General features: G+C 36.8%; 1 protein-coding gene and 1 long non-coding RNA gene across 4 annotated transcripts in view; one reads left to right on the top strand and one right to left on the bottom strand.

Moving 5' to 3' along the window:
• LOC307185843 overlaps positions 1-18,593 on the bottom strand; it is a 200,713-nt gene extending 182,120 nt beyond the window's left edge. Inside the window, exons 1-2 of the long non-coding RNA XR_013828184.1 lie at positions 18,467-18,593; positions 10,633-10,722 (exon numbers count right to left, since the gene is read on the bottom strand). This is a non-coding gene — a long non-coding RNA (uncharacterized lncRNA). The remainder of the gene's footprint in view (positions 1-10,632; positions 10,723-18,466) is intronic.
• Positions 18,525-25,623, top strand: part of SMARCAD1 (SNF2 related chromatin remodeling ATPase with DExD box 1) — a 70,658-nt gene continuing 63,559 nt past the window's right edge. For 2 of the 3 annotated variants that reach the window (XM_079920391.1, XM_079920389.1), the window contains exons 1-2: positions 18,653-18,968; positions 19,251-19,489. In XM_079920391.1, coding sequence (XP_079776517.1) covers positions 19,300-19,489 — 190 coding nt within the window. In that variant the 5' untranslated portion in view covers positions 18,653-18,968; positions 19,251-19,299. The other variant, XM_079920390.1, reaches the window with a different exon arrangement.

Genomic DNA, 25,623 nt, shown 5'->3' with positions numbered 1-25,623 from the left:
GTATTATAATCTTTCTGCAAGGTAAAAGCCAATTCAAAGGTGGTCTCTCAGTAAAAATGGCTGGAAGTAATTGTTTGCCTAAATACTCCACCAAAAAAATGTTTGGTATAATAAAGTCATTAGACTGTAATCTGGCAGTCAGCTGGGTAGATTTAACTGTTGGTTAAAATATATATATATTTAACTAATAAACTACATATATATATATGTAGCTGATGATTCAACAAGACCCCCAGTGATCCCTGCCTCCTGGTTCTCATACTCTTGTTGTACTAGGATTAGTCTGTGGGACCAATGGAATACAGCAGAAGTGATGGCATGACAGGAATGATATGAGGTTATAAAAAACACTTCCAGGGCTTCCCTGGTGGCGCAGTGGTTGAGAATCCGCCTGCCAATGCAGGGGACGTGGGTTCGTGACCCGGTCCGGGAATATCCCACATGCCGCAGAGCGGCTGGGCCCGTGAGCCATGGCTGCTGAGCCTGTGCGTCTGGAGCCTGTGCTCCGCAACAGGAGAGGCCACAACAGTGAGAGGCCCGCGTACCGCAAAAAACAAACAAACAAACAAAAAAAACACTTCCATCTCCCTCTTTTTGGATCACTTGCTCTGGGGATGCTAGCTACCATAGCCAGACTCATTAGTAAGGGCCTGAAGCCTGCAAATAACCACATCAGCGAGTTTGGAAGTGGATCCTCCAGTCCTACATGAGTCTTGAAATGACTACAGACTCAGATAAAAACCTGATTGCTTTCTCATGAGAAATACTGAGCCAGGATCATTTAGCTAAGTCACTTCCAGATTCCTTAACAATGTAAATGTTTGTAGTTTTAACCTACTATGTTTGGAGGATAATTTGTTGTGTGGGTAATAGTACACATATATTTAAGTTATTGAAAATTTTCTACCAAGGCTTCTGGAACTCATAAAAGTATAATTTATATCAGCTAAAATAAATAGAAGAGGATGAAGAGTGGAAGATTATTAGAACATTAGAGTATTTTGAACTATTGTATATTTTCCTTTGCTGGACTCTAAATACTTGTGCAAGCAAAGGAATAGTAAGATTGCTATAGAAACAAGTAAGATTGCTATATATCACCCTTTCTCAAGTCCTCTACTATAGATAGTTAAGTGGGTTTAAACATTTAAGGATGTCTCTTTTTTTCTTCCTTATTTCATTTTTAAAAAAATTAATATTCAGGTAGAAACTCATCTGGGACTGACATATGGATTCTAGCTTACGATTTACAGCAATGCAGAACACGTACTTTTAATGACGTTCAACAGACTTTGGGGACAGGTCCTAACATATGTGCTGCAAATGTTTGTTTCCAAGACAATAATGATAACTATGTCAATTTCAAACAGGAATTTGTTAGAATGAGGCTCTGCGCCAGTATTTGTTGAAAAACTTAAAACAATCATGAATCAATGACCAAAAAGATACGATTCAAAGGAAACTGGCCTGACAAAAAAACTACTATCTCATACTGTTACATATTTTTTCTTAAATGCACTAAAATTTTTATTTTGAGTTTGTTTTAAACAAATCAGTGTATTTTAAAAATAATCCCTACATTATTAAAGCCATACTGTTTTATAGAAATCACAAGGAAGACAAACACAAAAAATTCTTAAGCAACAAATTGAAGTACAATAACTTTACAAAACTTAGAAGTCTGCAACAGAGCCCGTTAGCCACAAAATCCTGAAATGGAACACAAATATTTTTTCAAGCACTAGGAATCACTCAACTTAATGTTTTCATTTTCAGATAAGAACCAAAGTCTTAATAATGGTAGACAGTACTTTACTGAGGGCTCATATATGCCAAACATATGCGCTCACCTAAACACCCACCCCTCCTTCTGATCTCCTTAATCTTGCTTTACCCTTTTCTTTCCAAAAGCAATGATCACTTTCTAATATACCACACAATTTACATATCGATTAGTCTAGTGTTAAGTGATTTATCTACTTTCATGCAGCCCAAGCTGGGATTAGAAACTAGATTTCCTTATACCCATTTGAACCAATCAATCCAGTCAAATATTTGTGCACCTATCATGCACCACAACAGAATCCATCCATAGGCCCAGTTGCTCCTTATCTTATAGGGCATATAAAATGCTTTGAGGAGAAAATTGTTTTAAATATGATCCTAGGGACTTCCCTGGTGGCGCAGCAGTTAAGAATCCGCTTGCCAATGGAGGGGACACGGGTTTGAGCCCTGGTCGGGGAAGATCCCACATGCCATGGAACAACTAAGCCTGTGCGCCACAACTACTGAGCCTGCGCTCTAGAGCCCCCAAGCCACAACTACTGAGCCTGCGTGCCACAACTATTGAAGCCTGTGCACCTAGAGCTCATGCTCCAAAACAAGAGAAGCCACCGCAATGAGAATCCCACATGCTGCAACGAAGAGTAGTCCCTGCTCGCCACAACTAGAGAAAGCCTGTGCACAGCAATGAAGACCCAACGCACCCAAAAATAAATAAATAAAATAAATTTTAAAATGATTCTAAATTTTTTATTGCTTAGAGCTTCTTTAAATATGAATACATATTAATTGCGAATTATTTTGTTATTTTAACGTACCCTTATATTCTATGACTCTCCTTCCTAAGTTGCAGAAATGAGTGAGATGAAATGTCCCTTGCAGAATCAGTTCTTTTATCTCAAAATGTTGTCACATTCACAGTTAACTGCATGATTAGGAACTGGAATTCAGACACAGTAAGACCTGTTTGGTTTGTGACTCACGCTATATAGATTTTGGGTGGCTTGGTGCCTCTGGCAGTTCAGACCTGTAATGACAAATCATTGCTGGAATAATGATTTTTTCCCTTCACTTCTGAAATCCTTCATCAAGTAAATAAGTACACTTAAATAGTTTCACTTATGTAGGCTGAATATGGCAAAAATAGATTTGGGATTATGCTGTTAACACACCTTTCCCAGAATTTTCACTAAAAGCTCACATTTAACCAATTACATTTTGATACCTACATTCCCCCTATAATTTAATCCCAGAACTCAACCCTAAGTGCAATATTAAAAGTGTTTGTATATCAAATTGTTAAAAGTACATTTATGTATTTCTTAACTATTTGTCATTTAATCCAATTAAACTTGGTGAGTTTCAGTCTGAGCTCAAGTCATTCATTCCTTTGTTCCCAAAATATTTATAGAGCATCTATTTCGAAGAACACTTCAACAGGCTCTGACATGCAGCTTAGAATCTATGAGCAGTGACAGAGAATTATATAAGCAATTATAATACAGTGTGATAATGACATCTGATGGGGAATCACTGTATGATCTAAGAACACTGAGAATGATTGAGGGAGGGCATGAAAGTCAGTCAGCTAAATGACGTGGGTCGAGACATCACCAGAATGCAAGGAACAGTTTTTTAGGGCAAGAGAACAGTTTGTGTAAAGGCTAGGAACGGAGAGGGAGAACGGTGCATAGGAGGAACTGAAAGTTCAGGATGACTGCAGTGAGGACAGGAGGGTCTTGGCTGAAGATGAGATTGGAGAGGAACTCAAAGGTCAAGGGCCAGAACACAGAATCTTATGAACCATGTTAAAGATGTTGTACCATTTCCTGTAGCAATGGAGAGCCACATAAGTGTGTAAAGCTGATGTGATATTTCTGGAGAATGGATTGGAGACTGGCAGACCAGGTTTTGGGGTTAAAGTAGGAGGAGGAGGGACTTCCCTGGGGGTCCAGTGGGTAAGACTCCGCGCTCCCAATGCAGGGGGCCGGGGTTTGATCCCTGCTCAGGGAACTAGATCCCACATGCTGCAACTAAGACCCAGCGCAGCCAAATAAATAAATAAATATTTTTAAATAAATAAATAAAACAGGAGGAATTAAAGATGTGAGGGATATTATCCAACTGAGGCTAATAAGTGTGGCATCTGAAATGGTTTTGAAGAATCTAATGATTTTGATAGGAAGGTATGGGAGCAGAAGAGATATTGCAGACAGAACACCCAAAATTCTTGAATTTAAGGGTAGTAATTTCCTATACTAAATAGGAATCAAAAGACTGTTGGGATGCGTGGCAAATACTGTTGACTGGCAATATAAAAGCATTTCTAGTCCCCCCACCCCCCTTTTCTTTGTCACTTTCTACTACAGAGCTAGGAAAAGCAGATTCTCATTTTCCAGGCCTCCCTTTGATCTAAGGGTAGACATGTGACCCAGTTCTGTTCAATCAACTGATCAGGGCAATCTTCTGAGTGGCTTTCTAATAAGGAGGTAAGTGAAAAAAGAGAGCTCACTGCACTGCCCCTTCTCTTCTTGCTGTAAATGTGGATGTGGTGTTTGGAATTGTGTAGCCCTCTGACAAACAACCATAAGATGATAATATGTGGATGAAATCCTAAGAATGTTGGAGAAGAAGTTAGGAAAATCTGGGTCCTTGACGATATTTTGACCACTTCTGAGACCAACAACTAGCAGACTTCTTGTAAGGAAAACAATAAATGGCCTTATGATTGAAGCCATGTTAGTTTCTCTGCTTCTTACAGCAAAAGCATTCCTAACTAAAACAGGAAATAAGTGGGGGAAAGGAAGACAGGAAGAATAAATTGACACCAAGTTAAGACTTCTTGTTGTTACATAAAAGTGGTCTTCAGGTATGATTTTTGTAAAAGCAAGAAATGTTCTCCAATACAAAAACTGTCTCAAACTCAAACGCTGCAAATTCAGTTGACCTCCTTACTGGTTTGCTGATGATTCAAACTCAAGGCTTTCACTATGTAATTTAAAGTCAAATTTAAACTTTAACAACATATGGCAGAAACAACCACTGACAAAGTGTTAATGATAGATTATTTCATTAACTCAGGCATCCTGGAAAGGGATGCCTGACGCTGGGGTACAAAAGCAGGAGGATTAGAATGTTGACCCTTACGCACACCTTGAACAGATCTTTGTCAGCCACACTTATCTTCACCCCCTTTTCAGAAGACACAGAAATGTGCATAATTTAGTGCCTATGTGCAGCTATTGCTTCCGGTCATGAAGTCTTATCCCATCTTCTTTGTTTGCCCTATTCCAACTCATCCTTTCAGGACCCAACTCAGTTATCATCTCCTTAATGTAGCATTTTCCAGTATCCACAAAGTTAGCTGTATGTCTTCTGTGCCACCAAACTATGTCATTGGCATATTTGTAATACATTCACCCTGTGGTAATATTCTGTTGACAAGCCTGTCTCCACCACTTGACAAGATCTTTTGCTGCAGGGACTGGATCTTACTGCCTCTGTATCCCTAGCACCAGGTATTGTTAAGTAGCTTATAAAACATAATATTATTGAGAGAGAAATTAAGTCAGTGGCTGGCAGGGCCTGGGGAAGGAGGGTGAAGACTGATAACAGGAGGACAAGAGGGAGCTTCTGGGGGTGATGAAAATGTATATCTTAGTGGTGGTGGTGGTTATATGACCACATATATTTGTCAAAACTCATCAAACAATACACCTAAAAGGAGTGAATTTCACTGTATGTAAATTATACCTCAATAAACATGCATTCTAAAAAATGATACAGGAATAAGACAGTGAACATGAATGAATGACAAACACAATAACGCATTTACCTGAGATTTAATTTCCTTTCTAGGGGTACTTACTTTTTTTAAGCACCATCTTAAACCAGGCCAATGCTTAGCACAAATAAAACCTGAACGGTGGGCATTATAGGTAAGACAATTAGATTTCTGAACAGAGGCACTTCTAGGAATTCCTTAAGTTATTCTATCTAATTTGCCTAAAGAGAAAAGTGACTGGTCAATTCTGTCATTCAAAGACAACTTTGCTATTGGTTCTTATATAGTGCAAGCCATTCACAAATCATAAAAATAAAGTAATCCTTCCTAGCACACTAACTCAAAAATGCTTTTCCAATCAGTCTCAGAAGTATCTTATATTGATATTAAGAGGAGAAACCAGGTGTGCTATACAAATTTCAAATGGAGCCAAACTCTGAACTTGTAAAACGTATAAAATATTTTATCTATGCTGTATTTTATCACATTAGATTTCTGATCTTTTTATACGTGTTTTAAGATTATGTATCTATCTAGAGAGTTACCCTTAAATACCTTTAAAATGGTGGTAACTGACAACAAATTAAACTGATTCTGAGTTAGAGTTGTGATGGATTACTAACCTATCTTTCCCTCTATAAGGACTTAAGTTTAAATTTGTCTTAGAACATAAATTTAAACGTTTATTACTTCTAATCACCAGTGAAAGGTGGTGTGTGTCTATACAGGTGTGTACACACAGCATCCATCTCACCCCTCATGAGTTTCTCTGCTCAGAAAAGGCACAAACCTAAAATTAAAAGTGAAACATGAAACCTGGGTAGAGTGTCATTGTACATGAGCTGGGGCAATGTCTAGGATCACATAAAATTCACAGTTGTTTCATTTATTCTTGCTCAGATTTTTAACTTAGCATTTTCTACGGCACCTGTGGGGCAGTAGAAAACAGCCCATGTCTGTTTTCCAGTCTTACTTCTGCCTCCTACCAGCAAAGACGGTCTAGGTCACTTCCATTTCATCTTTCCCAAATTCTTCATTTATAAGATGCAAAAATAACATCTTCATGAATGTAATCAAGATTAAATTAATTGATATATCTTAATATGTTCCACAATTTTTATCCTGAATTCTTACTTACAGCCTGAAAAAATCAGTAACTTTATTGTAACTGGTCATAGCACAAGCTTGTCTACTGGTAGAATGAGGAGTGAACATTGGGAAATTTCAGATTTGTGTTCAATTTGACATATATTTATTAAGCATTTATTATAAACATGACCATTATAGTAGGCACCTGGGATACAACACAATTTCTGCTTCCTCACATTTGTTATAACATGACTAAGTATTATCCCTGTTTTACAGTGAGGAACTAAGGCTCAAAGAAAAAATACGCCAAATAATTATTTAATTGGACTATGTGATGATTGTTAAGTATAATGTAATTTTAAGTGCCTGGCATAGTTCTTGATTTTATAATTAATTATGAACTACATTAAAATGTCATCTAGGGAAAAATGAGTGGCCTTTCAAGCAGGTCTATACCATGATGTGGTTATCATGACAGCTTTGTGGGTCCAGAAATCCTGATCGATGGCTGTCATTATCCAAAGTTGATGTCATCATTTCCCCCAAACTAGTTCCTCCTCCTTTGTTCCCTATCTCAGGGGAACCAACATCAATGTCATTGTTTATCCCAGAATTCTCCTCCCCCTGCCACCACCAATGCCCACTACATCTCCAACTATCAACAAATCCTGCCAATTATATTTTATAATTTTGTTTCAAAATCCATCCTGTTTTCTCCACCTCCACCCCATCACTTCCTTGGTCTAGGGTCCACCCATATGACTTCATTTTATCTTAATTACATCTTTAAAATCCCTATCTCCAAATATAGTAACATTCTGAGATACCAGCGGTTAGGATGTCAACGTATGAATTTTTGGGAGACACAATTCAGCAGCCCATTACAACTTACTGCATTATGTCAAGAGGCACATAATGTCAAGTTCACCAGATCTCTGCATTGTAAGGATACAAACTTCCCTTTGTAATTAGCAAATCACCTGTGGGATGAAAACTTGAATACCTTGTGACTATCCTATTCCTCACCAACCTTTCACCCATTCATTTTGCCATTATCCATTAATGATTCTTGCCTACATTATTATTTTAAGTCTGCAAAGTAGTGGTTTAACAATTTTATCGTTCCTCTACATTTATTAGCGGTCATTCTTTTGTAAAGATAGGCCTTCATTCTTGCTGCACTCCAGCTCAATGTTTATAAACACCAGAGTCAACTTTCTTAACTGCAACTGCTTAAAAACCTTTGATCCTTTCTTCTGCCCTGGGGATTAAGTACATACTCCTTTATATGATCTCTAAAGGACTTCAGCCTTTCCCCTCCTTGTCACCACTTTATCTCCTTTACTGGTTTTCTGTACTCATCCTTCAGGACTCAGCTGTCACCTTCTCCCTAGCTTTCTCCAACAAATCATAAGAGCCCCTCTAGCACTGTATACTTTACTTTCACTATCATAGCATATACGATACTACTTTGTAATTCATGGTTAATTATCTCACTGACAGACTTTAAGCTATCTGAAAAAATATAAGAATCACATCAGTCTTGTTCATTCTCATATTTCCTAGCACCTCTCATAGTCCTTTGGTACAGAGTAGGCACACAATAATGATTAATTAATTACTGGGAGTTATGTAGTACATACAAATCTATGTACACTATAATTTATGACTAATTTATAGAATTTATAAGGATAATTTTAATTAAAAGTTATCTTTCACATAATTTGCTTACTGGAAGCCTAAGCCATTAGGTAAGATGAATTCCACTCTAAAAATAATAAATATTTACTTGGTATTAACTATTGGCCAGCTCCTGCCCTAAGCATGGATTATTTCAAATTTAATCCACAGAAATCCTCTGGTGTGGGTACTATTTTCTCTATATAACAGATAAGGAAATTGAGAGAATATCACACCGCTAGTAAACAAAAGAGATGGGATTTGAACCCAGGTGTCTTTAATTTCACAATGACTTTGTAATTTTTATTACTTTCTTATGAAGAGTTCATCTTCCCCATTATATCTGACTATAAATCTATCATCCATGACTATTTATTGAAGCCCATGTTTTTGGTTCAGTAAAGTTTCTACTTTCAAGAATACAGACATGTATGATGTAAGGCATTTATAATATTATCAAATACCTAAGTAGGAACAGTCCACAGACAACATACACTGCCCAAAAATGTAAAACATTAACATGTAATCTATTCCCAGAACTATGTTTTGACTAAGTCCAAGTAGATGTGGCAGTAAGAAGAATTTTGAATTATGTTTAATGTTTATTGAATTTGAAATGGCTGAAGGAAAGAACTTTTTTTTTTTTTTTGGAATCTCTTTGTAAAGACCAATTCAAGCAGAAAAAAATATATGTACAGGATTGATTACAATGATCTGGTATGACTTAGATACACTGTGAGACATGACATCTGCAGAGTGGCAAATATAAAAGGATAATTTCAAGGTAAGAATTACTACAACAAAAATGAGATGCTGCAAGTACAAATATGGTAAAATTTGGACTTGGATGTGTGAGTTGAATGATTCAAAGTATCAAGCACCATCCTGACACTGTGGGTATGGACAACAACAAAACAGTTATAGAGTGTTGCGAAGAAATTGAATTGCAAGGACACTGGCAGAAAAAGTAAGCTCTTGTGTGTATGTGTGCGTGAACTCAATTTCCAGTTGAGAGTATCCTGACAGTTGTAAGACATGCATAAGTAGAAAAAAGAAGAGGAAGAAATTAGGATGAAAATAATCAAGTAAGGAAAAGTTACAACATGAGCTTTGCTCCTTAATGGGAAGTTACTGAAAAGCAAGCATTATGTACTTTATTTAGAATTTAAATCCTACCTTTTTCCAGAAAAACAATTACGATAGTTAACAAAATATAGCAGGTAATTATCAAAAAGGTGAAAATGCTCAATATTTTTAATCCCCTAAATTGGTAATGGCAGTTACTAGAGGTTTTATGTTCTAAAAGGCACATACAGGGATGGTATCACCATGGATTCTTCCAGAGTTATTAGGATTGAGGACCTCTTTGACAGAATTTCCTAATGTGAAGACCACAGAGTACTAGGGTGTCCATGAACCTCCTGAAATTATGTACAATCCATCATGTGCATATGCAGCTTTCTGGAAGGCATTCCATAGTTTTTTAAAACTCAGATTCTCAAAAGAGGTTCATTACCATCCCCTTCACCTCCCCAAATTAAGAATGATTAATCTAGGAAAAGAAGTATTTGCTTACAAAGTGGTAAGATTTGTCTTATTTTCCTGTTACCAAGGAAGAAAAATATATTTAGTTTTATGACTTGGCATCTTGTCTTTTCCGTTTCATATTTGCATGTGGGAGGTTAATTTACACAAGTTTCCATTACTAACCAGGTGTGGTTTACGTTTTTAAGATATCAGGTTTGCAAATCCCATTTTTAATCGCTGTTCCTGTTTATTATTTTGTTTGGTTTCTTTTTTTTTTTTTCTTTTTGGTACGCGGGCCTCTCACTGCCGTGGCCTCTCCCGCCGCGGAGCAGCAGGCTTCGGACGCGCAGGCCCAGCGGCCACGGCTCACGGGCCTAGCCGCTCCGCGGCATGCGGGATCCTCTGGGACCGGGGCACAAACCCGCATCCCCTGCATCGGCAGGCGGACTCTCAACCACTGCGCCACCAGGGAAGCCCTGTTTGGCTTCTTATTCAATTCAATTCAAATTTGGAAGGGTTGCTCCTTCCTCAAATTGCTTCATAGTTTTATTTTGGTAAATATAAAGAAAAAAAAATTCCAACAAAGCCTTTCCTCCTATTTAATGAAGAAATTTGAAGATTGTAGCAAACATTTTCACTGAGCCCATTTCAAAACTAACAAGTAATTAACAGGATTTTGGCAGCTGTATTAGAGTTCTATGAAGAAACAGAAATGATAGGATATACATATAAGTATACAGGAAGAGATTTACTATGAGAGATTGACTCACTCAATTTTGGAGGCTGAGAAGTCCCTCTGCAAGCTGGAAGTCCAGGAAAGCCGGTGGTGTGGTTCCAGTCCAAGACCCAAGTCTGAGGGCCTAAGAACAGGTGAGAAAGAAAGAAAGGATGGACGTCCTAGTTCAAGCAGACAGTGAATTGGCCTTTCTTCCACCATTTTGTTCGGTGCAGACCTTCAATGGATTGGATGATTGCCGAGGGCAATCTTCATTACTCAGTCTACCAATTCAAATGCTAATTTCTTCCAGAAAGACCCTCACAGACACACCCAGAAATAATGTTTTACCAGCTATCTGAGCATCTTTAGCCCAGTCAAACTGACACATAAGATTAACCATCACAGCAGCCCTACAAAAATATTTATTTTAATTTAAAAGGTGAATACTGGGACTTCCCTGGTGGTCCAGTGGTTAAGACTCTTCGCTTCCACTGCAGGGGGCACAGATTCTATCCCTGGTCGGGAACTAAGATCCTGCATGCCACACAGCACGACCAAAGTAAACAACAACAAAAAAAAGACAAAACAATATAAAAGGTAAATTCTATTCCCATAGGGACCCCTGAAGCGATAATTTATTTCCGACATCTTAGTCACCACATTTGAGTAGTCCTGCTGACAAAATTTTATTTTATGGTCTGTATTCTAGGAACTTTATCTTAACTACCATGTTGAATCATAAAAAGCATTTTAGTGGGAAGCAGCCGCATAGCACAGGGAGATCAGCTCGGTGCTTTGTGACCACCTGGAGGGGTGGGATAGGGAGGGTGGAAAGGAGGGAGACGCAAGAGGGAGGAGATATGGGAACATATGTATCTGTATAACTGATTCACTTTGTTATAAAGCAGAAACTAGCACACCATTGTAAAGCAATTATACTCCAATAAAGTTGTAAAAAAAAATAGGAGTTTAAAATCCCTAATTCATTACAGGAAACTTGAAATCCATAAGAAGAGAATTTAGCTGGTGACAAGATCGGAAAATGTTTTTGAGTGAAAGTGCCTAGCATTATATTGCGTGTATATCTCAAGTTCAAATAGAATAGAATTGAACTGACATGGAGCAATGAGTGGGCAATAAAATGTAGATAGAACGAATGCAGTTAAGATGAAACCAAATAAGATCCGTATTTTATCCCTCCCCAAAAAAAAAAAAAGCATTTTAATACAAATTAGAAATGATAATGCCTTTCTATGACTAAGTATATATTTCTAAAGAAGAGGTGCCTTTAATCTCATTTACATTACTGAGAAAGAAGAATTATATACTACTGTGGGAAATAATTCTTCTGGCAAAGAACGCAGAGAGAAAAATGTGACAACACGTAAACAAAATCTATCAAGTGTTGCCTTTTGGACTCAGCTACTCCAAACTTGAGATGAATAAGAAAGAAATGAGCCTATGATTTCTAGACAGTTTCTGAATCTTGGCATTTTAAGAAGGGAAAATAAGGAATCTTTTAGTTCTAACTGAGAGAATCAGTACATTTGAGACAAAAATGTAGGAAAATGCTTGGATATGTTCCAGTTATCTATTACTGCATAACAAATCCACCCTCAGATTTAGTGGTTAGCCATTTTATTATATCTTATGATTTTGTAGGTCGGAAATTTCGGCCAGGCTTACGCAGTGATTCAATTTTATCATTTCTTTCTCATTTACTAGTTCGAATACTTTTATAAAGAGACACTTTCCTTCAATCATTATTTGATTACTTAGTAGAGACCTTTATAGAGAAAAGGCAGGATAAAAGCATGATTCTTTTCCCATACTTTTTAGTTTTCATGATAATTGTCTCCTTTCATTCTCTAAAGATAACCAGTATTTTTTAATATCAGAAAAAACTCATAGATTTAAACATATTTAATGGCTTTCAAATAATTGCAATTTTTATATCTTATTGAAGTTCAAATTGCACCATCTTTGGCCTGTAGTAGGAGCCTCTTCAAGTTGACTCTTGAATCTTTTTGACATGATGTTAGTGGTCTTTGATAATTTCCTTGCTTTTTGGTATATGAAGACATACATTCCAGGCTCATTCTGTACATTTCCTCTCCCAGACTGGAATCTGTCCCTTTTCCAAAAAGTCCTGGTTTCCTTTAGTGGTAAATGATATTTCAAGACCACAGTCTTGGAGGTAGGGATATGTATTAGCCTAATCAGTTCCTAGGCCTTTCCAATGAACACAAATAGGAAACCCACATACAATGGATTTATATATATATAGTGTGTATCAAACCTCATAAGTTCCTACAGATATTTTCAGTTCAAATAAAGGACCACTCTGCACTCTAGGATTTGCACTCTAACCTCTAACACATTTAGCTCCTTTCTTCTACTTGAGGATTCTGGTTCTCCAAGAAATAGGAAATGATAGAGTTATTCATTTGCTTTACCCAATAATATACACATAACAGTCTAATACTAATACACTTACTGCAATACAATTACTAAAAAGCTAAGAAAGTATTTTTTTCATATGTTCCTACCATTCTCTCCCCATTTTAAGAGGTATGCATTGACAGATCATACAGCCATTAAATACTATACTCTTTGCCTTTGAAACTTCATATTGTCTTTGTTCTATAAATAACCATGTAGTTAGTGCTTGATATCTGTCCTCACTTCATTGTCTCTATTGACAGTTTGGTTTTATGAAGCTCATTTTCTAATAGATTCTTCAGGAGTGCTCAAGAGAGCAATATCCACAGAGTTCTGGCATGACGTTGATAGCTTACCTGTGTCTTTATATTTGAAAGGCACTTTTGCTGAATATAAAATTCTTGGGTCACATTTTATTTCCATGAGCATCCTAAATACAATACTCCATTTTCTTCTGGCATGAAGACTTGCTGTTAAAAGTGTGTCTATAATATAATTTTCTTTCCCTTATAGGTCACTTGCTTGCTTCTGTCTAAATGTTCAAGGAATATTTAAAATTTTTCTTTAAAGTCTAAATTTTACTAGAATATGTCTTGGTGTTGGCCATCGGGTTGATATTCTTAGGTAAATGATGTACTCTTTCAATACATAGTTTCAAATCCTTGTAATTTTCAGGAAATGTTTTTTGAATTATAGTTTTGAGTTATTTCTTCCACACCTTTGCTTTAGCTTCCTTCTGTAGTGACTTCAATTATAATTATGTTGGATCTTCTTTGTTTATCTTCAATATTTATTATTTTCTCTTGAAATATCTTTGCCTTTATATTTTTAGTTTTAATTTTTTTAATCCTTTTCACCCTCTATTTCTCTTAAGGCATTATCTGTTATGTTGTTTATCTACGTGATACAACCAGTTTAATCTACCTTTCTAATTTTTTTTTTCTTTTACTTCTCTTCCTTTCTTGAGGTATGTCACCTCTTTCCTGAGATTTGTAAACTCTGGTTCATGTTGTTCTTCCATAGCATGTATCATTTTGAAGATACTCAGCTTATTTTAAAATTTATTTCTCGTTATCTGTATGCTTAGACATTTGGTCTAGTTATTAATATCTTTAACTCACTCAACAAGTATTTACTGAGTATGTACTATGTGCAAACAGTTATTGTAGCCTGAAGTTGAGCCACATTAGCCAATCAAGCTTATTGTTTTATGCAACTAAAATTTTGTAGTGGTTATGCAACAAAAAGTGGACTAGTACACCATATTTATAATTATTAAGTCCTAACTATCTTTAGTCTTAACAGAATACTTTTACACCATGAATTGTCCATTCTTGAAACCTTCATTTTTTTACCCTGTCAGCTGGATTTATGTCTTTAGGAACATTTTAAGGAAGATGTATTCCCAAGAAATAAAATTTGAAATTTTTTTCTTGCATAAATTAATAATATATATGAGATCTAGAAAATTACTGAGTCCCAATCTTTTCCCTCAAATCTTTGTAGATATTGCATAATTACCTTCAGGCATTTAGTTTAACGAACAAGTTTTTGACTGATTTTTTTTGTCCCTTTGTAGGCTGTAGGGGGGTTTATGGTGGAAAAAAAAATGCTTGCAAGACGTTGTTTTTAATTCTTGAAATTAAAAAAGAATTCTTTAGGATATTTTTAGTAGATAGTCTCTTTTAATTGCTGCTGTCTTGAACCCAATGCACTCTTTCACTTGCAGACTAATGAAAACTCCTGAACATTTTCTATTATAGTTTTCGTTATTTATTCTGGACATTTTCTTTGATTATATTAATTAATCAAAGGTTGTTTCTCAGTCTTCTGACTCCTGTATTTATCATTTCTTTAAATCTTATTGATTTCATCTCTTTGTTTTTTTCCCTATGCATTCTAGGAGAGAAGGTGGTTTTCAAATTTTTCTTCCATATCAATAGTTAAATGTTTACAGTCACTTTTTTTAAATTGTTATGTTTACGGAGTTATAATTTATAAACAGTAAGATTAACTTCTTTTAAGTCTATATTTGAGTAAGATTTGACAAATTAGTCACCACCATAATCAGACCACTCTGGGAAAGAGCAGAGTGAGACAGGCAGAGGACCAAGGACTGAACTTTGGAGAATGACCATATTTAGGGTCAGAAGGAAGAAAAATCAGAGGACTGGTTTTCAGCCCCAACTCCTGCTATCATTCTAGAAGATTTCAGGTCCAAATAGAGAGTCCTTCCACTCTCTTGTGCCTGTTACGAGATACATTGTGTCTCCATCCCCCTCCCCCCACACCAAATTCATATGTTGAAATTCTAACCCCCAGTATCTCATAATGTGACTACACTTGGAGATAGGCTCTTTAAACCTATCTAAAGGTAATTAAGTTAAAGTATGGTCATTAAGTGGGCCCTAATCCAATAGGATGTGTCCTTCTTAAAAAAGGAAACTTGTACACAGACAAGTACAGACGGAAGACTATGTAAAGTTGGGGAGAAGACAGCCATCTATAAGCCAAAGTGAGAGGCTTAGAGCAGATCCTTCCCTCATGATCTTCAGAAGAAACCAACACTGCCAACACTTTGAAACTGGACTTCTAGCCTTCAGAGCTGTAAGGAAATAAACTTCTGCTGTGCAAGCAACCCTTTCTGTGGTACTTCGTTATGGCAGTCTGTGTTACTTTGTTATATACTCTCTTAATCTTTTGATCCATCATCAATCAAACTCCCAATCTTGGATCATCATTGTAATTCTCCCAGGTCAATGAATGCTGCAGAACCACCCCACACTTAGAACTGGGAGAGAATGCTTCCTAGACTGGACCTAGTGCTTTACAGGGCTCAATTTGGCTCTTTTTCAGCTACATCCAGTCCCAAAGGGCAAGGAATCTGTGAGGGAGATGTTCACTCAGAACCTGTGCCTTGATGTTTAAAAAATGCTTTTGATAGTAGTGTGTATACGTTAATCCCAAACTCCTAATTTACCCCTCCCCCTATCTTTCCGCTTTGGTAACCATAAGTGTGTTTTCTACATCTGTGGATCTGTTTCATATATAAGTTCTTTTGTATCATATCATTTTTTTTTTAGATTCCACATGTAAGTGATATCATATGATATTTGTCTTTCTCTGTCTGGCTTACTTTACTTAGTATGATAATCTCTAGGTCCATCCATGTTGCTGTAAATGGCATAATTTCATTCTTTTTTATGGCTGAGTAATATTTCATTTTATATATATATATATATATATATATATATATATACACATATACATATAAAGCTACATATAAATAGATAACCAACAAGGACTTACTGCATAGCACAGAAAACTATACTCCACATTTTGTAATAACCTATAAGGGAAAAGAATCTGAAAAAGAATATATATATATAAATACACACACACATACGTATAACTGAACCACTTTGCTGTACACCAGAAACTAATGCACATTATAAATCAACAATACTTCAATTAAAAATTTTTAAAAGTTTTAAAAAAACAAAAAATAAACATAAAAAAATAATTAAATAGCCATGACCATAGTCAGTGAGAATGAACCAAAAACTTCAGCAAAAGTCACATACCTAATGAATATTTTATTCCTTAAAATAAACATACAGGTTTGTTAAAATAATAAAGTCAGTTCCTGACGCAGGGGGGAATGCTTTTGAGTACCTGGCTCTCAAAATTCTCTGCTCATAAGGCTCCAAAATGGCTAACAGTGATTTTTTCCCCAGGTCTTTTCTGCTGAGGGCCAATAGTGCTTCTAGTATCTATATCCTTAGACCCAGCAAAAAGGCCCCTAGGTCAGAGAGGTGATGGAGCAGTGGGGTGGGAGTAGGTTTGCCAAATTTAATACAGGGTACTTTGTTAAATTTGAATTTCAGACAAACAACACATAACTGTTTAGTATGAATAAGTTCCAAGTATTGCATGGGACATAATTATACTAAAAAAGTATTCGTTGTTTATCTAAAATTCAAATTTAACACAGCATACATTTTTAAAAATATGCCAACCCTAGGCAGGGTCAGACTTGGACATTTGAGGTGGGTGTCCATATGCACGAACACAAGGCCTCCAATGGTATCAAACTAAGTGGGAGGAGGTGACACAGGGAAGGCAGGATACATGTGCCAACCAATGCTCTTTGAATCTCCCACATTCTGACACATAGGAATTCTAAATTCAGCCTTGCTTTCCAGGTCATTTTCAAAATAGGATGATAGAACGAACATATTATAATTTTACATTTTGTTAGCTCTTGTATTTATAATGTTTCAATATTTAGATATATGGTATGTGGGTCTCCATTTCCACTCTTGTCCCAGCTCTACAAAATGTCAAGGAGTTAGGACTGCTGCAGAAAATTGCCCTAAGAGGTCAACAGTATCATCAACCACAATTAAAAGATGGGGAAAGTGAGACTTAGAGATGTTATATACAATTTGCTCAAAGTCATTCAGCTAATGGAATCCATTTTCAATGCTAGATCTTTCTGAATATAAAGCAAATATTCCTATTTTTCTATTACACGTACAGCATGGTGACTACAGTTAATCATACTGTATTGCATATTTGAAAGTGGCTAAGGGAGTAGATCTTAAAGCAAATATTTTTCAACACCAAAAATACTTTACTATTTATAAGTTGATGTAACCTTTGATCACATAATTTAACATGCATGCATAAATCTAGGGCATTTCATGGGATATTAAAGATAGGTACAATGGAAATCCCAATTGTTCAGTCGTTGACCCTGAATTTTATGGGCCTATACATTTAATTTTATAAGCGTGCCCACATGTGATAAAATTGTGGGTTCGTGTTCTGCAATTCAAAACACTGATTTATAAACAGAGTGCTAATTTGAGTTTACAGTGACCAATGTATTTGTCAGAATAATGACTTGTAGTAATTCTTCTTCAAGGTAAATGCCAACCAGTGGATCAAATTACGACTCAGAAAATTGCCTGCTTAATGTTAGAACAAAGGGAGGAAATATTCTTAACGTAATATTTCCATTAAGATATCGGAATTAATTGTCATATTCCACTCTAGGAACAATCCAGCCAACAGTGCGGAGGCAGTTCATACGCTTTGAAGCGCAACATACCTGGGTTTTCCTCTTTACCAAATTAACTACTTAACATCTGCAGGCCTCAGTTTCCTTATTTTATAAAAACAGCCTTCTTGAGATTATACGTAAAGGCTTTAGAACAATGGTGTTATACTGTCGACATATTATGTAAATATTATAGATTATAATATATTATATTAAATATTATTATTAGGCTATATATTGTCATTGTGCTATTTATTATTGTTTTATTTAACAACTTTCTGGCTAACCTGAAGAAACAGGCCGCAAGCAAGCTCCCAGGGCAAAGAGGCGGGTATTGGCTACCATGACAACAGCGCGCGCCTAGACATTTTCCACTTACAAGTCGCTGAGGAAGAGAAAAGCCTAGGCTGCGTGTTGCGTCATCACTACGCGCTCATTAGGCTTCTCTGTTCCGTTTTAGAAGGTCCCGGCCCGGCTACCGTCGCTCCACGCCAGGAATTATTTTCGCTTTTCAACCTTTGTTACAGGGCACCGAGGCTGCAAGACCGTAAGTACCAAGGGAAGAGTGACACCGAGCGAGCGAGCGTTAAAAGAGGTGCCGCAGAACACTCCCCACTTCTGAACCTTCCCTGTGTTTTCTTGATCCTATCAGCTTCCTCTCAGCTGGGATCGCGCCGCGTCAACTTCCGGGCGGGTGCCCGCCAGCACGGCCTCCGCCGCTCCCCTCCTTTGGCCCCTTTGTGTCCCCGCAGTGTCGAGGCACGGGCCCTGGCACGTCCTTTTTCGAGGCAGGGAGCATCGTAGTGCAGGGAGCCTCTCACTGTGGGCGGGCGCGCCGCCCGCAGGGGGTTAGCGTGGGGAACGTGCCTGCGCGTGCTGGGGTAAGAGGAGGTTGCACGAGGGTCAGCGTGTGGTTCGAGGAAGGAGGGGCGGGGTGGGGGGGTGGGAAACGAAGGGGAGTGAAAAGAGCAATGGAAAATTTTAAAAGGATACCACTGTCCACCTGATTGTTGTGGCCTAACAATGAGGCGCTGCCATGATAGTCATCCTGAGCCACTGGCATGTTTGCGTGCTCTTAATTGCCTTCGGAATGAACTGCTGTGGCTTTGTATTTTATATTGATTTCATGGCCTCTTTTTTCTCTTTTTATTTTCTCCCTGCAGATAGTTCATTTAAAGCTCCCATCCCCACGAGGTGGTGGTTTCTACCAATATGAATCTTTTCAACCTGGACCGTTTTCGCTTTGAGAAAAGGAATAAGATTGAGGAAGCGCCCGAAGCAACCCCTCAACCCTCCCTGCCTGGCCCTTCTTCACCAATTTCTCTTAGTGCTGAAGAGGAGAATGCTGAAGGGGAAGTTAGCAGGGCAGGCACCCCTGATTCAGATATAACTGAAAAAACAGGTGAGTTACAGTGTTGCAAATTGATTCAGCATCAAGAGATAGAGAGGTTTTTTCGTTTGTTTGTTTTTTTGGGTTTTCTTTTTTGTTTTTTAAGAAGGCAGAAGAGCTTCTAATTTTTGTGCTTGATGTCATACATACTGATGCATTGTCCTTCACCATGCCCTTTTATATACAGCTTTGGGACTGCCAAAGGCACCATGTACCTACAACTGATTATCCTTCCATAGTTGTTCCGCTTTTATGGGAGTTCTTAGATTATGGCCCAATGATGGAAGCTAAAATCAGAATTTAGGTCAGAGTGGTAGCTAAGGGAGGAAGAACTAGGTGAGTCAGTCCTATGATAGACTTTGAGGATGTTATTGCCAGACGTTTACATTCATTCCAGTATTTCTCCAAAAAATATTGATCATCTGCTGTGAGTTAGACTTTATTCAGGGTGCCTGAACACAGCCTCTATGAGCAAATGAAGAGCAGATGACGTACAAATTTTGCCAACCACCTGACTTCCTGGAGCTCTCCAAAGTGCAAATGAATAATTGGTATTCTTCATTGTGAATGAACCATTTTTAACCTCTTCAGTTAATTGTTATGGAACAGTAGGATTTGAGAAGGAGTCAGAAATTAGCATTCCCATCTTAATCTGTGTTCTTCGAACAGTTAGTGATTAGAATATATATGATCTTTTACCGTGTTTTAGGCATAGCGGTGAGTGCTTCACATCCTCTCATTTAATTTGTACAACAAGCTTATAAGATATTATTATCACATTTTGCAGAAATGAGCCCCAGGGAGGTTAAATTGTTAGCAAGTTCGTAGAACCAGAGCTCAAATCCAAGCAGTCTAATTCCAAGTTATATTTTAATGTTTAATTCAGTAATACCTTTTTTTAGTGCAAAACTCAGTATTTCACAAGCAGCTTTTAAATTTCAAAATTGGTAATATATGTCTTCATCTTTGATATCCCCATTTTGTTTGCTACTCTTCTACTTAAATGTAGCAGTGAGGGCAGAGTCCCTACAAGTTATCATTAGAGGAATATTTTAAAATACTTTGGTGTAATTAGAAGTCAAATTTTGAAAGGCTTTGTTTATCTGAAGAGTTTTGAGCTTACCTGATTTCAAACCACTGGAGTGACATCCCTGTGTGCATTTTTTGAACAGATATTTGGTTTGCATAACGTGCTGTGGTTAATATCTAAACATCCAGGTACTTTAATATTTTAACAGTAAATATTTTAATCTGTTTCTTGTGTAGTTAGAGAGGGCAGGGAAGGCCAGGGTGTAGGCATGGGATTTTGAGTCCTTGGAAGCCTCTGCTTCTCGTTTTAGTTAAATGGGACATTGGACAAGTCACTTAGATTATCTGAGATCCACAATTTTTTCACCTCTAAAATAAAAGCACTCTATAAACTGGAATTCAATGAAATGTTTTAGTTATTTATCAATATTAGTAATGTGAAAATTGTAAATCCTTTTTCTAATCAGAAGGTGTTTTTCTGCTTTCCTCTTTTTTTCCTAAGGAGACTTCACTCCATCTTTCTTTATTGGGACTTTTCATACGTAAATTACTCTTAAAATTGAGATTGTCTTTAGAAATCGTATGGTCAGTCTTGATGACACTTGGAAATATGGAAGTCAGGTTTTTTTCAGGAATGGTGAGGGTTCATCCTACTAGGAATAGAGAGCTTTGCTTTTGGAAAAGATTATTTAATTGATCCTGTGGATTTTTGAGAATCTTGAAAACTAAGGCAAAGTTGAGACTTTACATTGTAGATCCATGCAAGAATAGAAGGGCAAAATGATGAAAGAATCTTGTTTGGTAAAAACAATCAGCCTAGCAGTCATGAGTACTATGTATTGTTAAAGGGTAGAGTTTAAAGAGAGAGAAATCATTTAGGAAGCTCTCATAGTCCAAACTTAATGATGGCAGTACAGATAGAGAAGAACGAGGTATGAGAGATCACAGTAAGAAAGGGCAAGATTTTACAATTAGGTCGTTGTGTAGGAGTGAGATAAAAATGCATGTTAAGAATTTGAGTCTAAGTGATTGAGGGAAAAAAGGTAGTTCTGTACATTAGAATAGGTATGAAGTACCCACTGTAAGACGTTGGTCATGCCTTTAAAAATTCAGATGAGAATCAAAGGTCCTGCCCTCAATTTAGCAGTAGACCAAACGCAGCTTAACTTAGCATGGGGGAGGGAGATGCAGAATTGCGCATTGGGCCTGTGCGGAGGTCAAGACACTGAAGTTGCATTTAAGATCAGACTGGATATGGACATTGGGAAATTGTCAGTGGGATATGAATATTGACCTTACTTTCTTTATCATCAATTAGTAACTTATTCTGTTATTTTGTGGGATGATGCTATATTTGTTTATTTAAAATAGTTTTAGGGTCTAAGTCAGCTTATAGGACAGAAATTGTATATGGTTAAAAGTACCTGTAATCACTCTTTTTCAGTTAATTCTATTACTTTACATAATATGAGTTAAGATTTAATTTCCTACCCCTCTCCTTCAGTTACTGTGCCACAGATACACTGTTCCTTGAATATGCCAAACCCCATTCAGTCGTTCCTTCTTCCCATTTGCTCTTCCATCTGCCTCCAAGACGCTTTCTGTTGATATCTGCTTGTGACTCTGCTTTGTTCCATTAGGGCCTAGTGAAATGTTACCCTTTTTTAGAAGGTCTTTTCTTGACCACTCTCTCTGAAGTAGCAACCACCCCCCTCCCCCCTTTAACTGTACTGTATTTTTCTATATACAATGCATTATGTATACGTGTCTCCCTTATTAGAATATAAGATCTGTAAGAGCAAAGACCTTGTTCATCTATCCATCCCCATTGCTCAGAACAGTGACTGACTGGTGTATAGTAGGCCCTCAGTAAATATGTGTTGAAAGAAGGAGTTTTGGATGACAATTAGGTGGTATTAGTCCTTTGTACACATTTTAAAAATATTCCTCCTCCTCTTTATGGTCTTGAAACAGTGCCGTAGCCATCAGTCATTCTTTAGTCATGGATACTTGAAACTACTTTTGATATAGGCCAGGCTCCCTTAATCCAACCTTTAGATATGAGGGCATACACTTAACCTGTGGTCACCTCCCCCTGCCTAGGTCTATTTTACTCTCACAGTGCCCAGAATTATCAATGGTTATTAATTAGACTTTATTTCTCTTTTTTTATTTGACTTTTCTGGGAGCATAGCAGGTTTGGAGAGAATAAAGCAATGACAAATGAGTGTGAGAGGAGAGAACCTACTATGTTTTATTCGTAAAGAATAAAAAGTTGAGCTAAGCATAATCCTCAAGTTACCACAATGTGGTAACTCATAATAAGGGAAGATATTAAGCAGTGTAGAACCACAGTCTGATTCACAGTGATTAAATTATCCCTTCTTTCTGTAGAGGATCAGGAAAAGTCATAGAGAGATGACTTTGAGTGGACCCTAAGCAATGACTCGTTGCTTATTCAGTGAACTAGGGATGGAAATATATGTTGCCTTGGAGTGTAGTATGTAAATGGAATAGGTGAGGTTATCTAGGGAAGAGGAGGTGTAGGGCAGTATAGATGAAGCTGAAAAGATTTAGAAACAAAAACTGCTGGGTTGGGAGGGGCCTATATATGCTGTGCCAGGGAGGATGGACTTTATTTGGTACACAATATAGAGCATTTCAGTATGGGAAAAACATTAATGAAGATGTTGCCATAATTGAAGCCTAAATGTAGGGAAATGACAGTGGGGATGACAAAGGAGGCAGTTTAGGGAAGTTTTATATGGTATTTATTTGATGGTATTTGATGATCAGTTAAATGTGGAAGATTTAAAGGTAACTCACAGGTTCCTTGCTTGGACAGCTGAATGATGGGCACTGTCAACTGAATTAGGCAGTAGGATTAGGAGGAAGACACCAAAGCATGTTGAATTTGAGTTACCTCTTATATTTCAGTAGCAAGGTCTAGTAGAGGGTTGGACATTGGAGTTTGGAGCTCAGAGAGTGGTGGGAACCTGAGAAATCAACTTTGGAGTCATCCTTGTGGTAGTTACCAAAAAATGTCCTAAGCAAGATATATGGTAAGAAGCATCAATATTTAATGATGGACAGAGGAAGGGAAACCAATGAAAGATATAAAGGATGACTAGAACAGTCATAGAAAATGATAATGCCCTGGAAGTTAAAGATAGGAGAGTTTCCAGGGTGGTGTATAGTGAACAGTATCAAATGTTGCAGAGAGGTCAAGTTGGATCTGATCAGAGACCACTTTCCTTGGAAATTAAAGTTCCTGTTGACCTTTAGCAGTTTCGGTAGAAAGCTGAAGGAGTGAAGACTACTCTTCCAAGACGGGAAAGAGAGAAACAGCTGGATGGGGAAGCAATGTCAAGAAAAGATGTTTGAGGAATGTTGAAAATTGAGCATCCAAGGGGAAGAAGCTAGGGGAGAGGAAAAGGATGAGGGAGGGGAGGTATCTGAAGACAGGCATCAAGGGGATGGGAGTGCGCACACAGCTGGACTATTTAACTTGGAATAAAGACACATTTTATCCAGGTGAGGGGGAGTGAAAGAGAAAAATAGATGGGTTCATAGGTTATTATGGGGTTGGGTTGGAGGAAAGTTTCAGTATATGCTTGAAGAATTTCTTGATAAAATATATTCAGTCTTCTAAAGTGGTTGCTCTTTAGATGTGGTTGTCATGTAGAAAGTAACCATTGTTAATAAGTGAGAGAAAAAATTTTAATTATACCTGTTATCAGAAAAGATTTCCAGAGAGCAATGCTCTGCCACTTATGGATGGTATGATCTTGATTAAGACATTATCGTTTTTGGATTTCACTTCCTTTGTCTAGATGTTCTCTGAAGTCCTTGCAAGCAGTAAAATGGATAAGATCCTTTGAATGAAGCTGAATATACCATTTTAGCCTTATGATCTGTAACCATCAGGTATTCCTTAGTCCTTTTTAAGTGTGTGTGGCCAAGATGTGAATCATCATTATATCTTTGGATAGAAATTTTGGTTTCTTAATGTCTATTAATGTTAGTTGAAAAGCAGTAATTGGTAAAAGGGTTAGTGCTCAGTTGTTCTAATAGAAAGTACAGTGAGTCTAAATGTCTTAAGTACATTTTAAATGTACATTTTTTGTTTGTGTTTTCCTTCTCTACCTTTTTACTTTCCATGCTTGGCTATTTTCTTCAAAATAAAATGTTATATAAAAAAATTAAATGATTACAACAGTATGTAATGAAGAGAGACTCTTCTATAATCCTCGTTTAGTGTTGGTATTCTTTTGTATTTTTTTCCTGCCTGTATATATTCTAGCTTTTTTTTTTAGATAAAATAGTATTATGTACATACATATTGTAATGCAACTCACTATTAACTAAAAAGTAGATTTTTGATACTCTCCATGTCAGTTCATATAAAATATGCTGTACTTCAATTTTTTTTAGTGACCACAGTGTATCTTATTATACACAGATGTATTATAATTCATGTAGTTTCCTGTTTATAGACATCGGTTGTTTTGGTTTATTTCTTCTTCTTTTTGTTGTTAAAAGAATGCTGTAGTGACCATCCTTTTGAATAGATATTTTTGCCTCTGTACAATCTGTGGAAGAATTCTGGGAAATGGAATTGTCAAATTAGAGGGAATATGAGTAATATTTTAGTAATTGCCAAATCACCCTACACAGAAGTTTTACCAATTTGCACCACACTACAGCTTGGTTTTCAGTTGTCTGCTTTTTCATACCAGGCTAAAATATTGCAAACATTTTTAATTTTTAAAGGGCTAATAAGCAATTAAATTGCATTATTTTTATTCTTTATTTTTAAGGTTAAGTATGTTTTCATAAATGTTATTAGCAATTTGAACTTTTTCTGTGTTCCTTTTTCTCATTTTCTAATAAATGATTTATAAGTTTTTTAATTTTATTCTTTTAATTCTGTTTGTTGTTTGTGACAGAGAAGTTTTACATTTTTATATGGTCAGTTTGTTCATCTTTTTCACGGCTTACAGGTTTTAGGTCCTGATCTGACCTGGTAAAAGATTTGGTAAAAGAAAGCCATTCCCTACCACCACATTATAAATATATTCATCCATATTTTCTTCTATCACATCTGTGTTAATTTT

Source organism: Stenella coeruleoalba (genome assembly GCF_951394435.1).
Source record: "Stenella coeruleoalba genome assembly, chromosome: 4".
Classification (NCBI taxonomy): domain Eukaryota; kingdom Metazoa; phylum Chordata; class Mammalia; order Artiodactyla; family Delphinidae; genus Stenella; species Stenella coeruleoalba.
The sequence above is the reverse complement of the archived record's forward strand: the minus strand, read 5'-3'. Positions and strand labels throughout refer to the sequence as shown.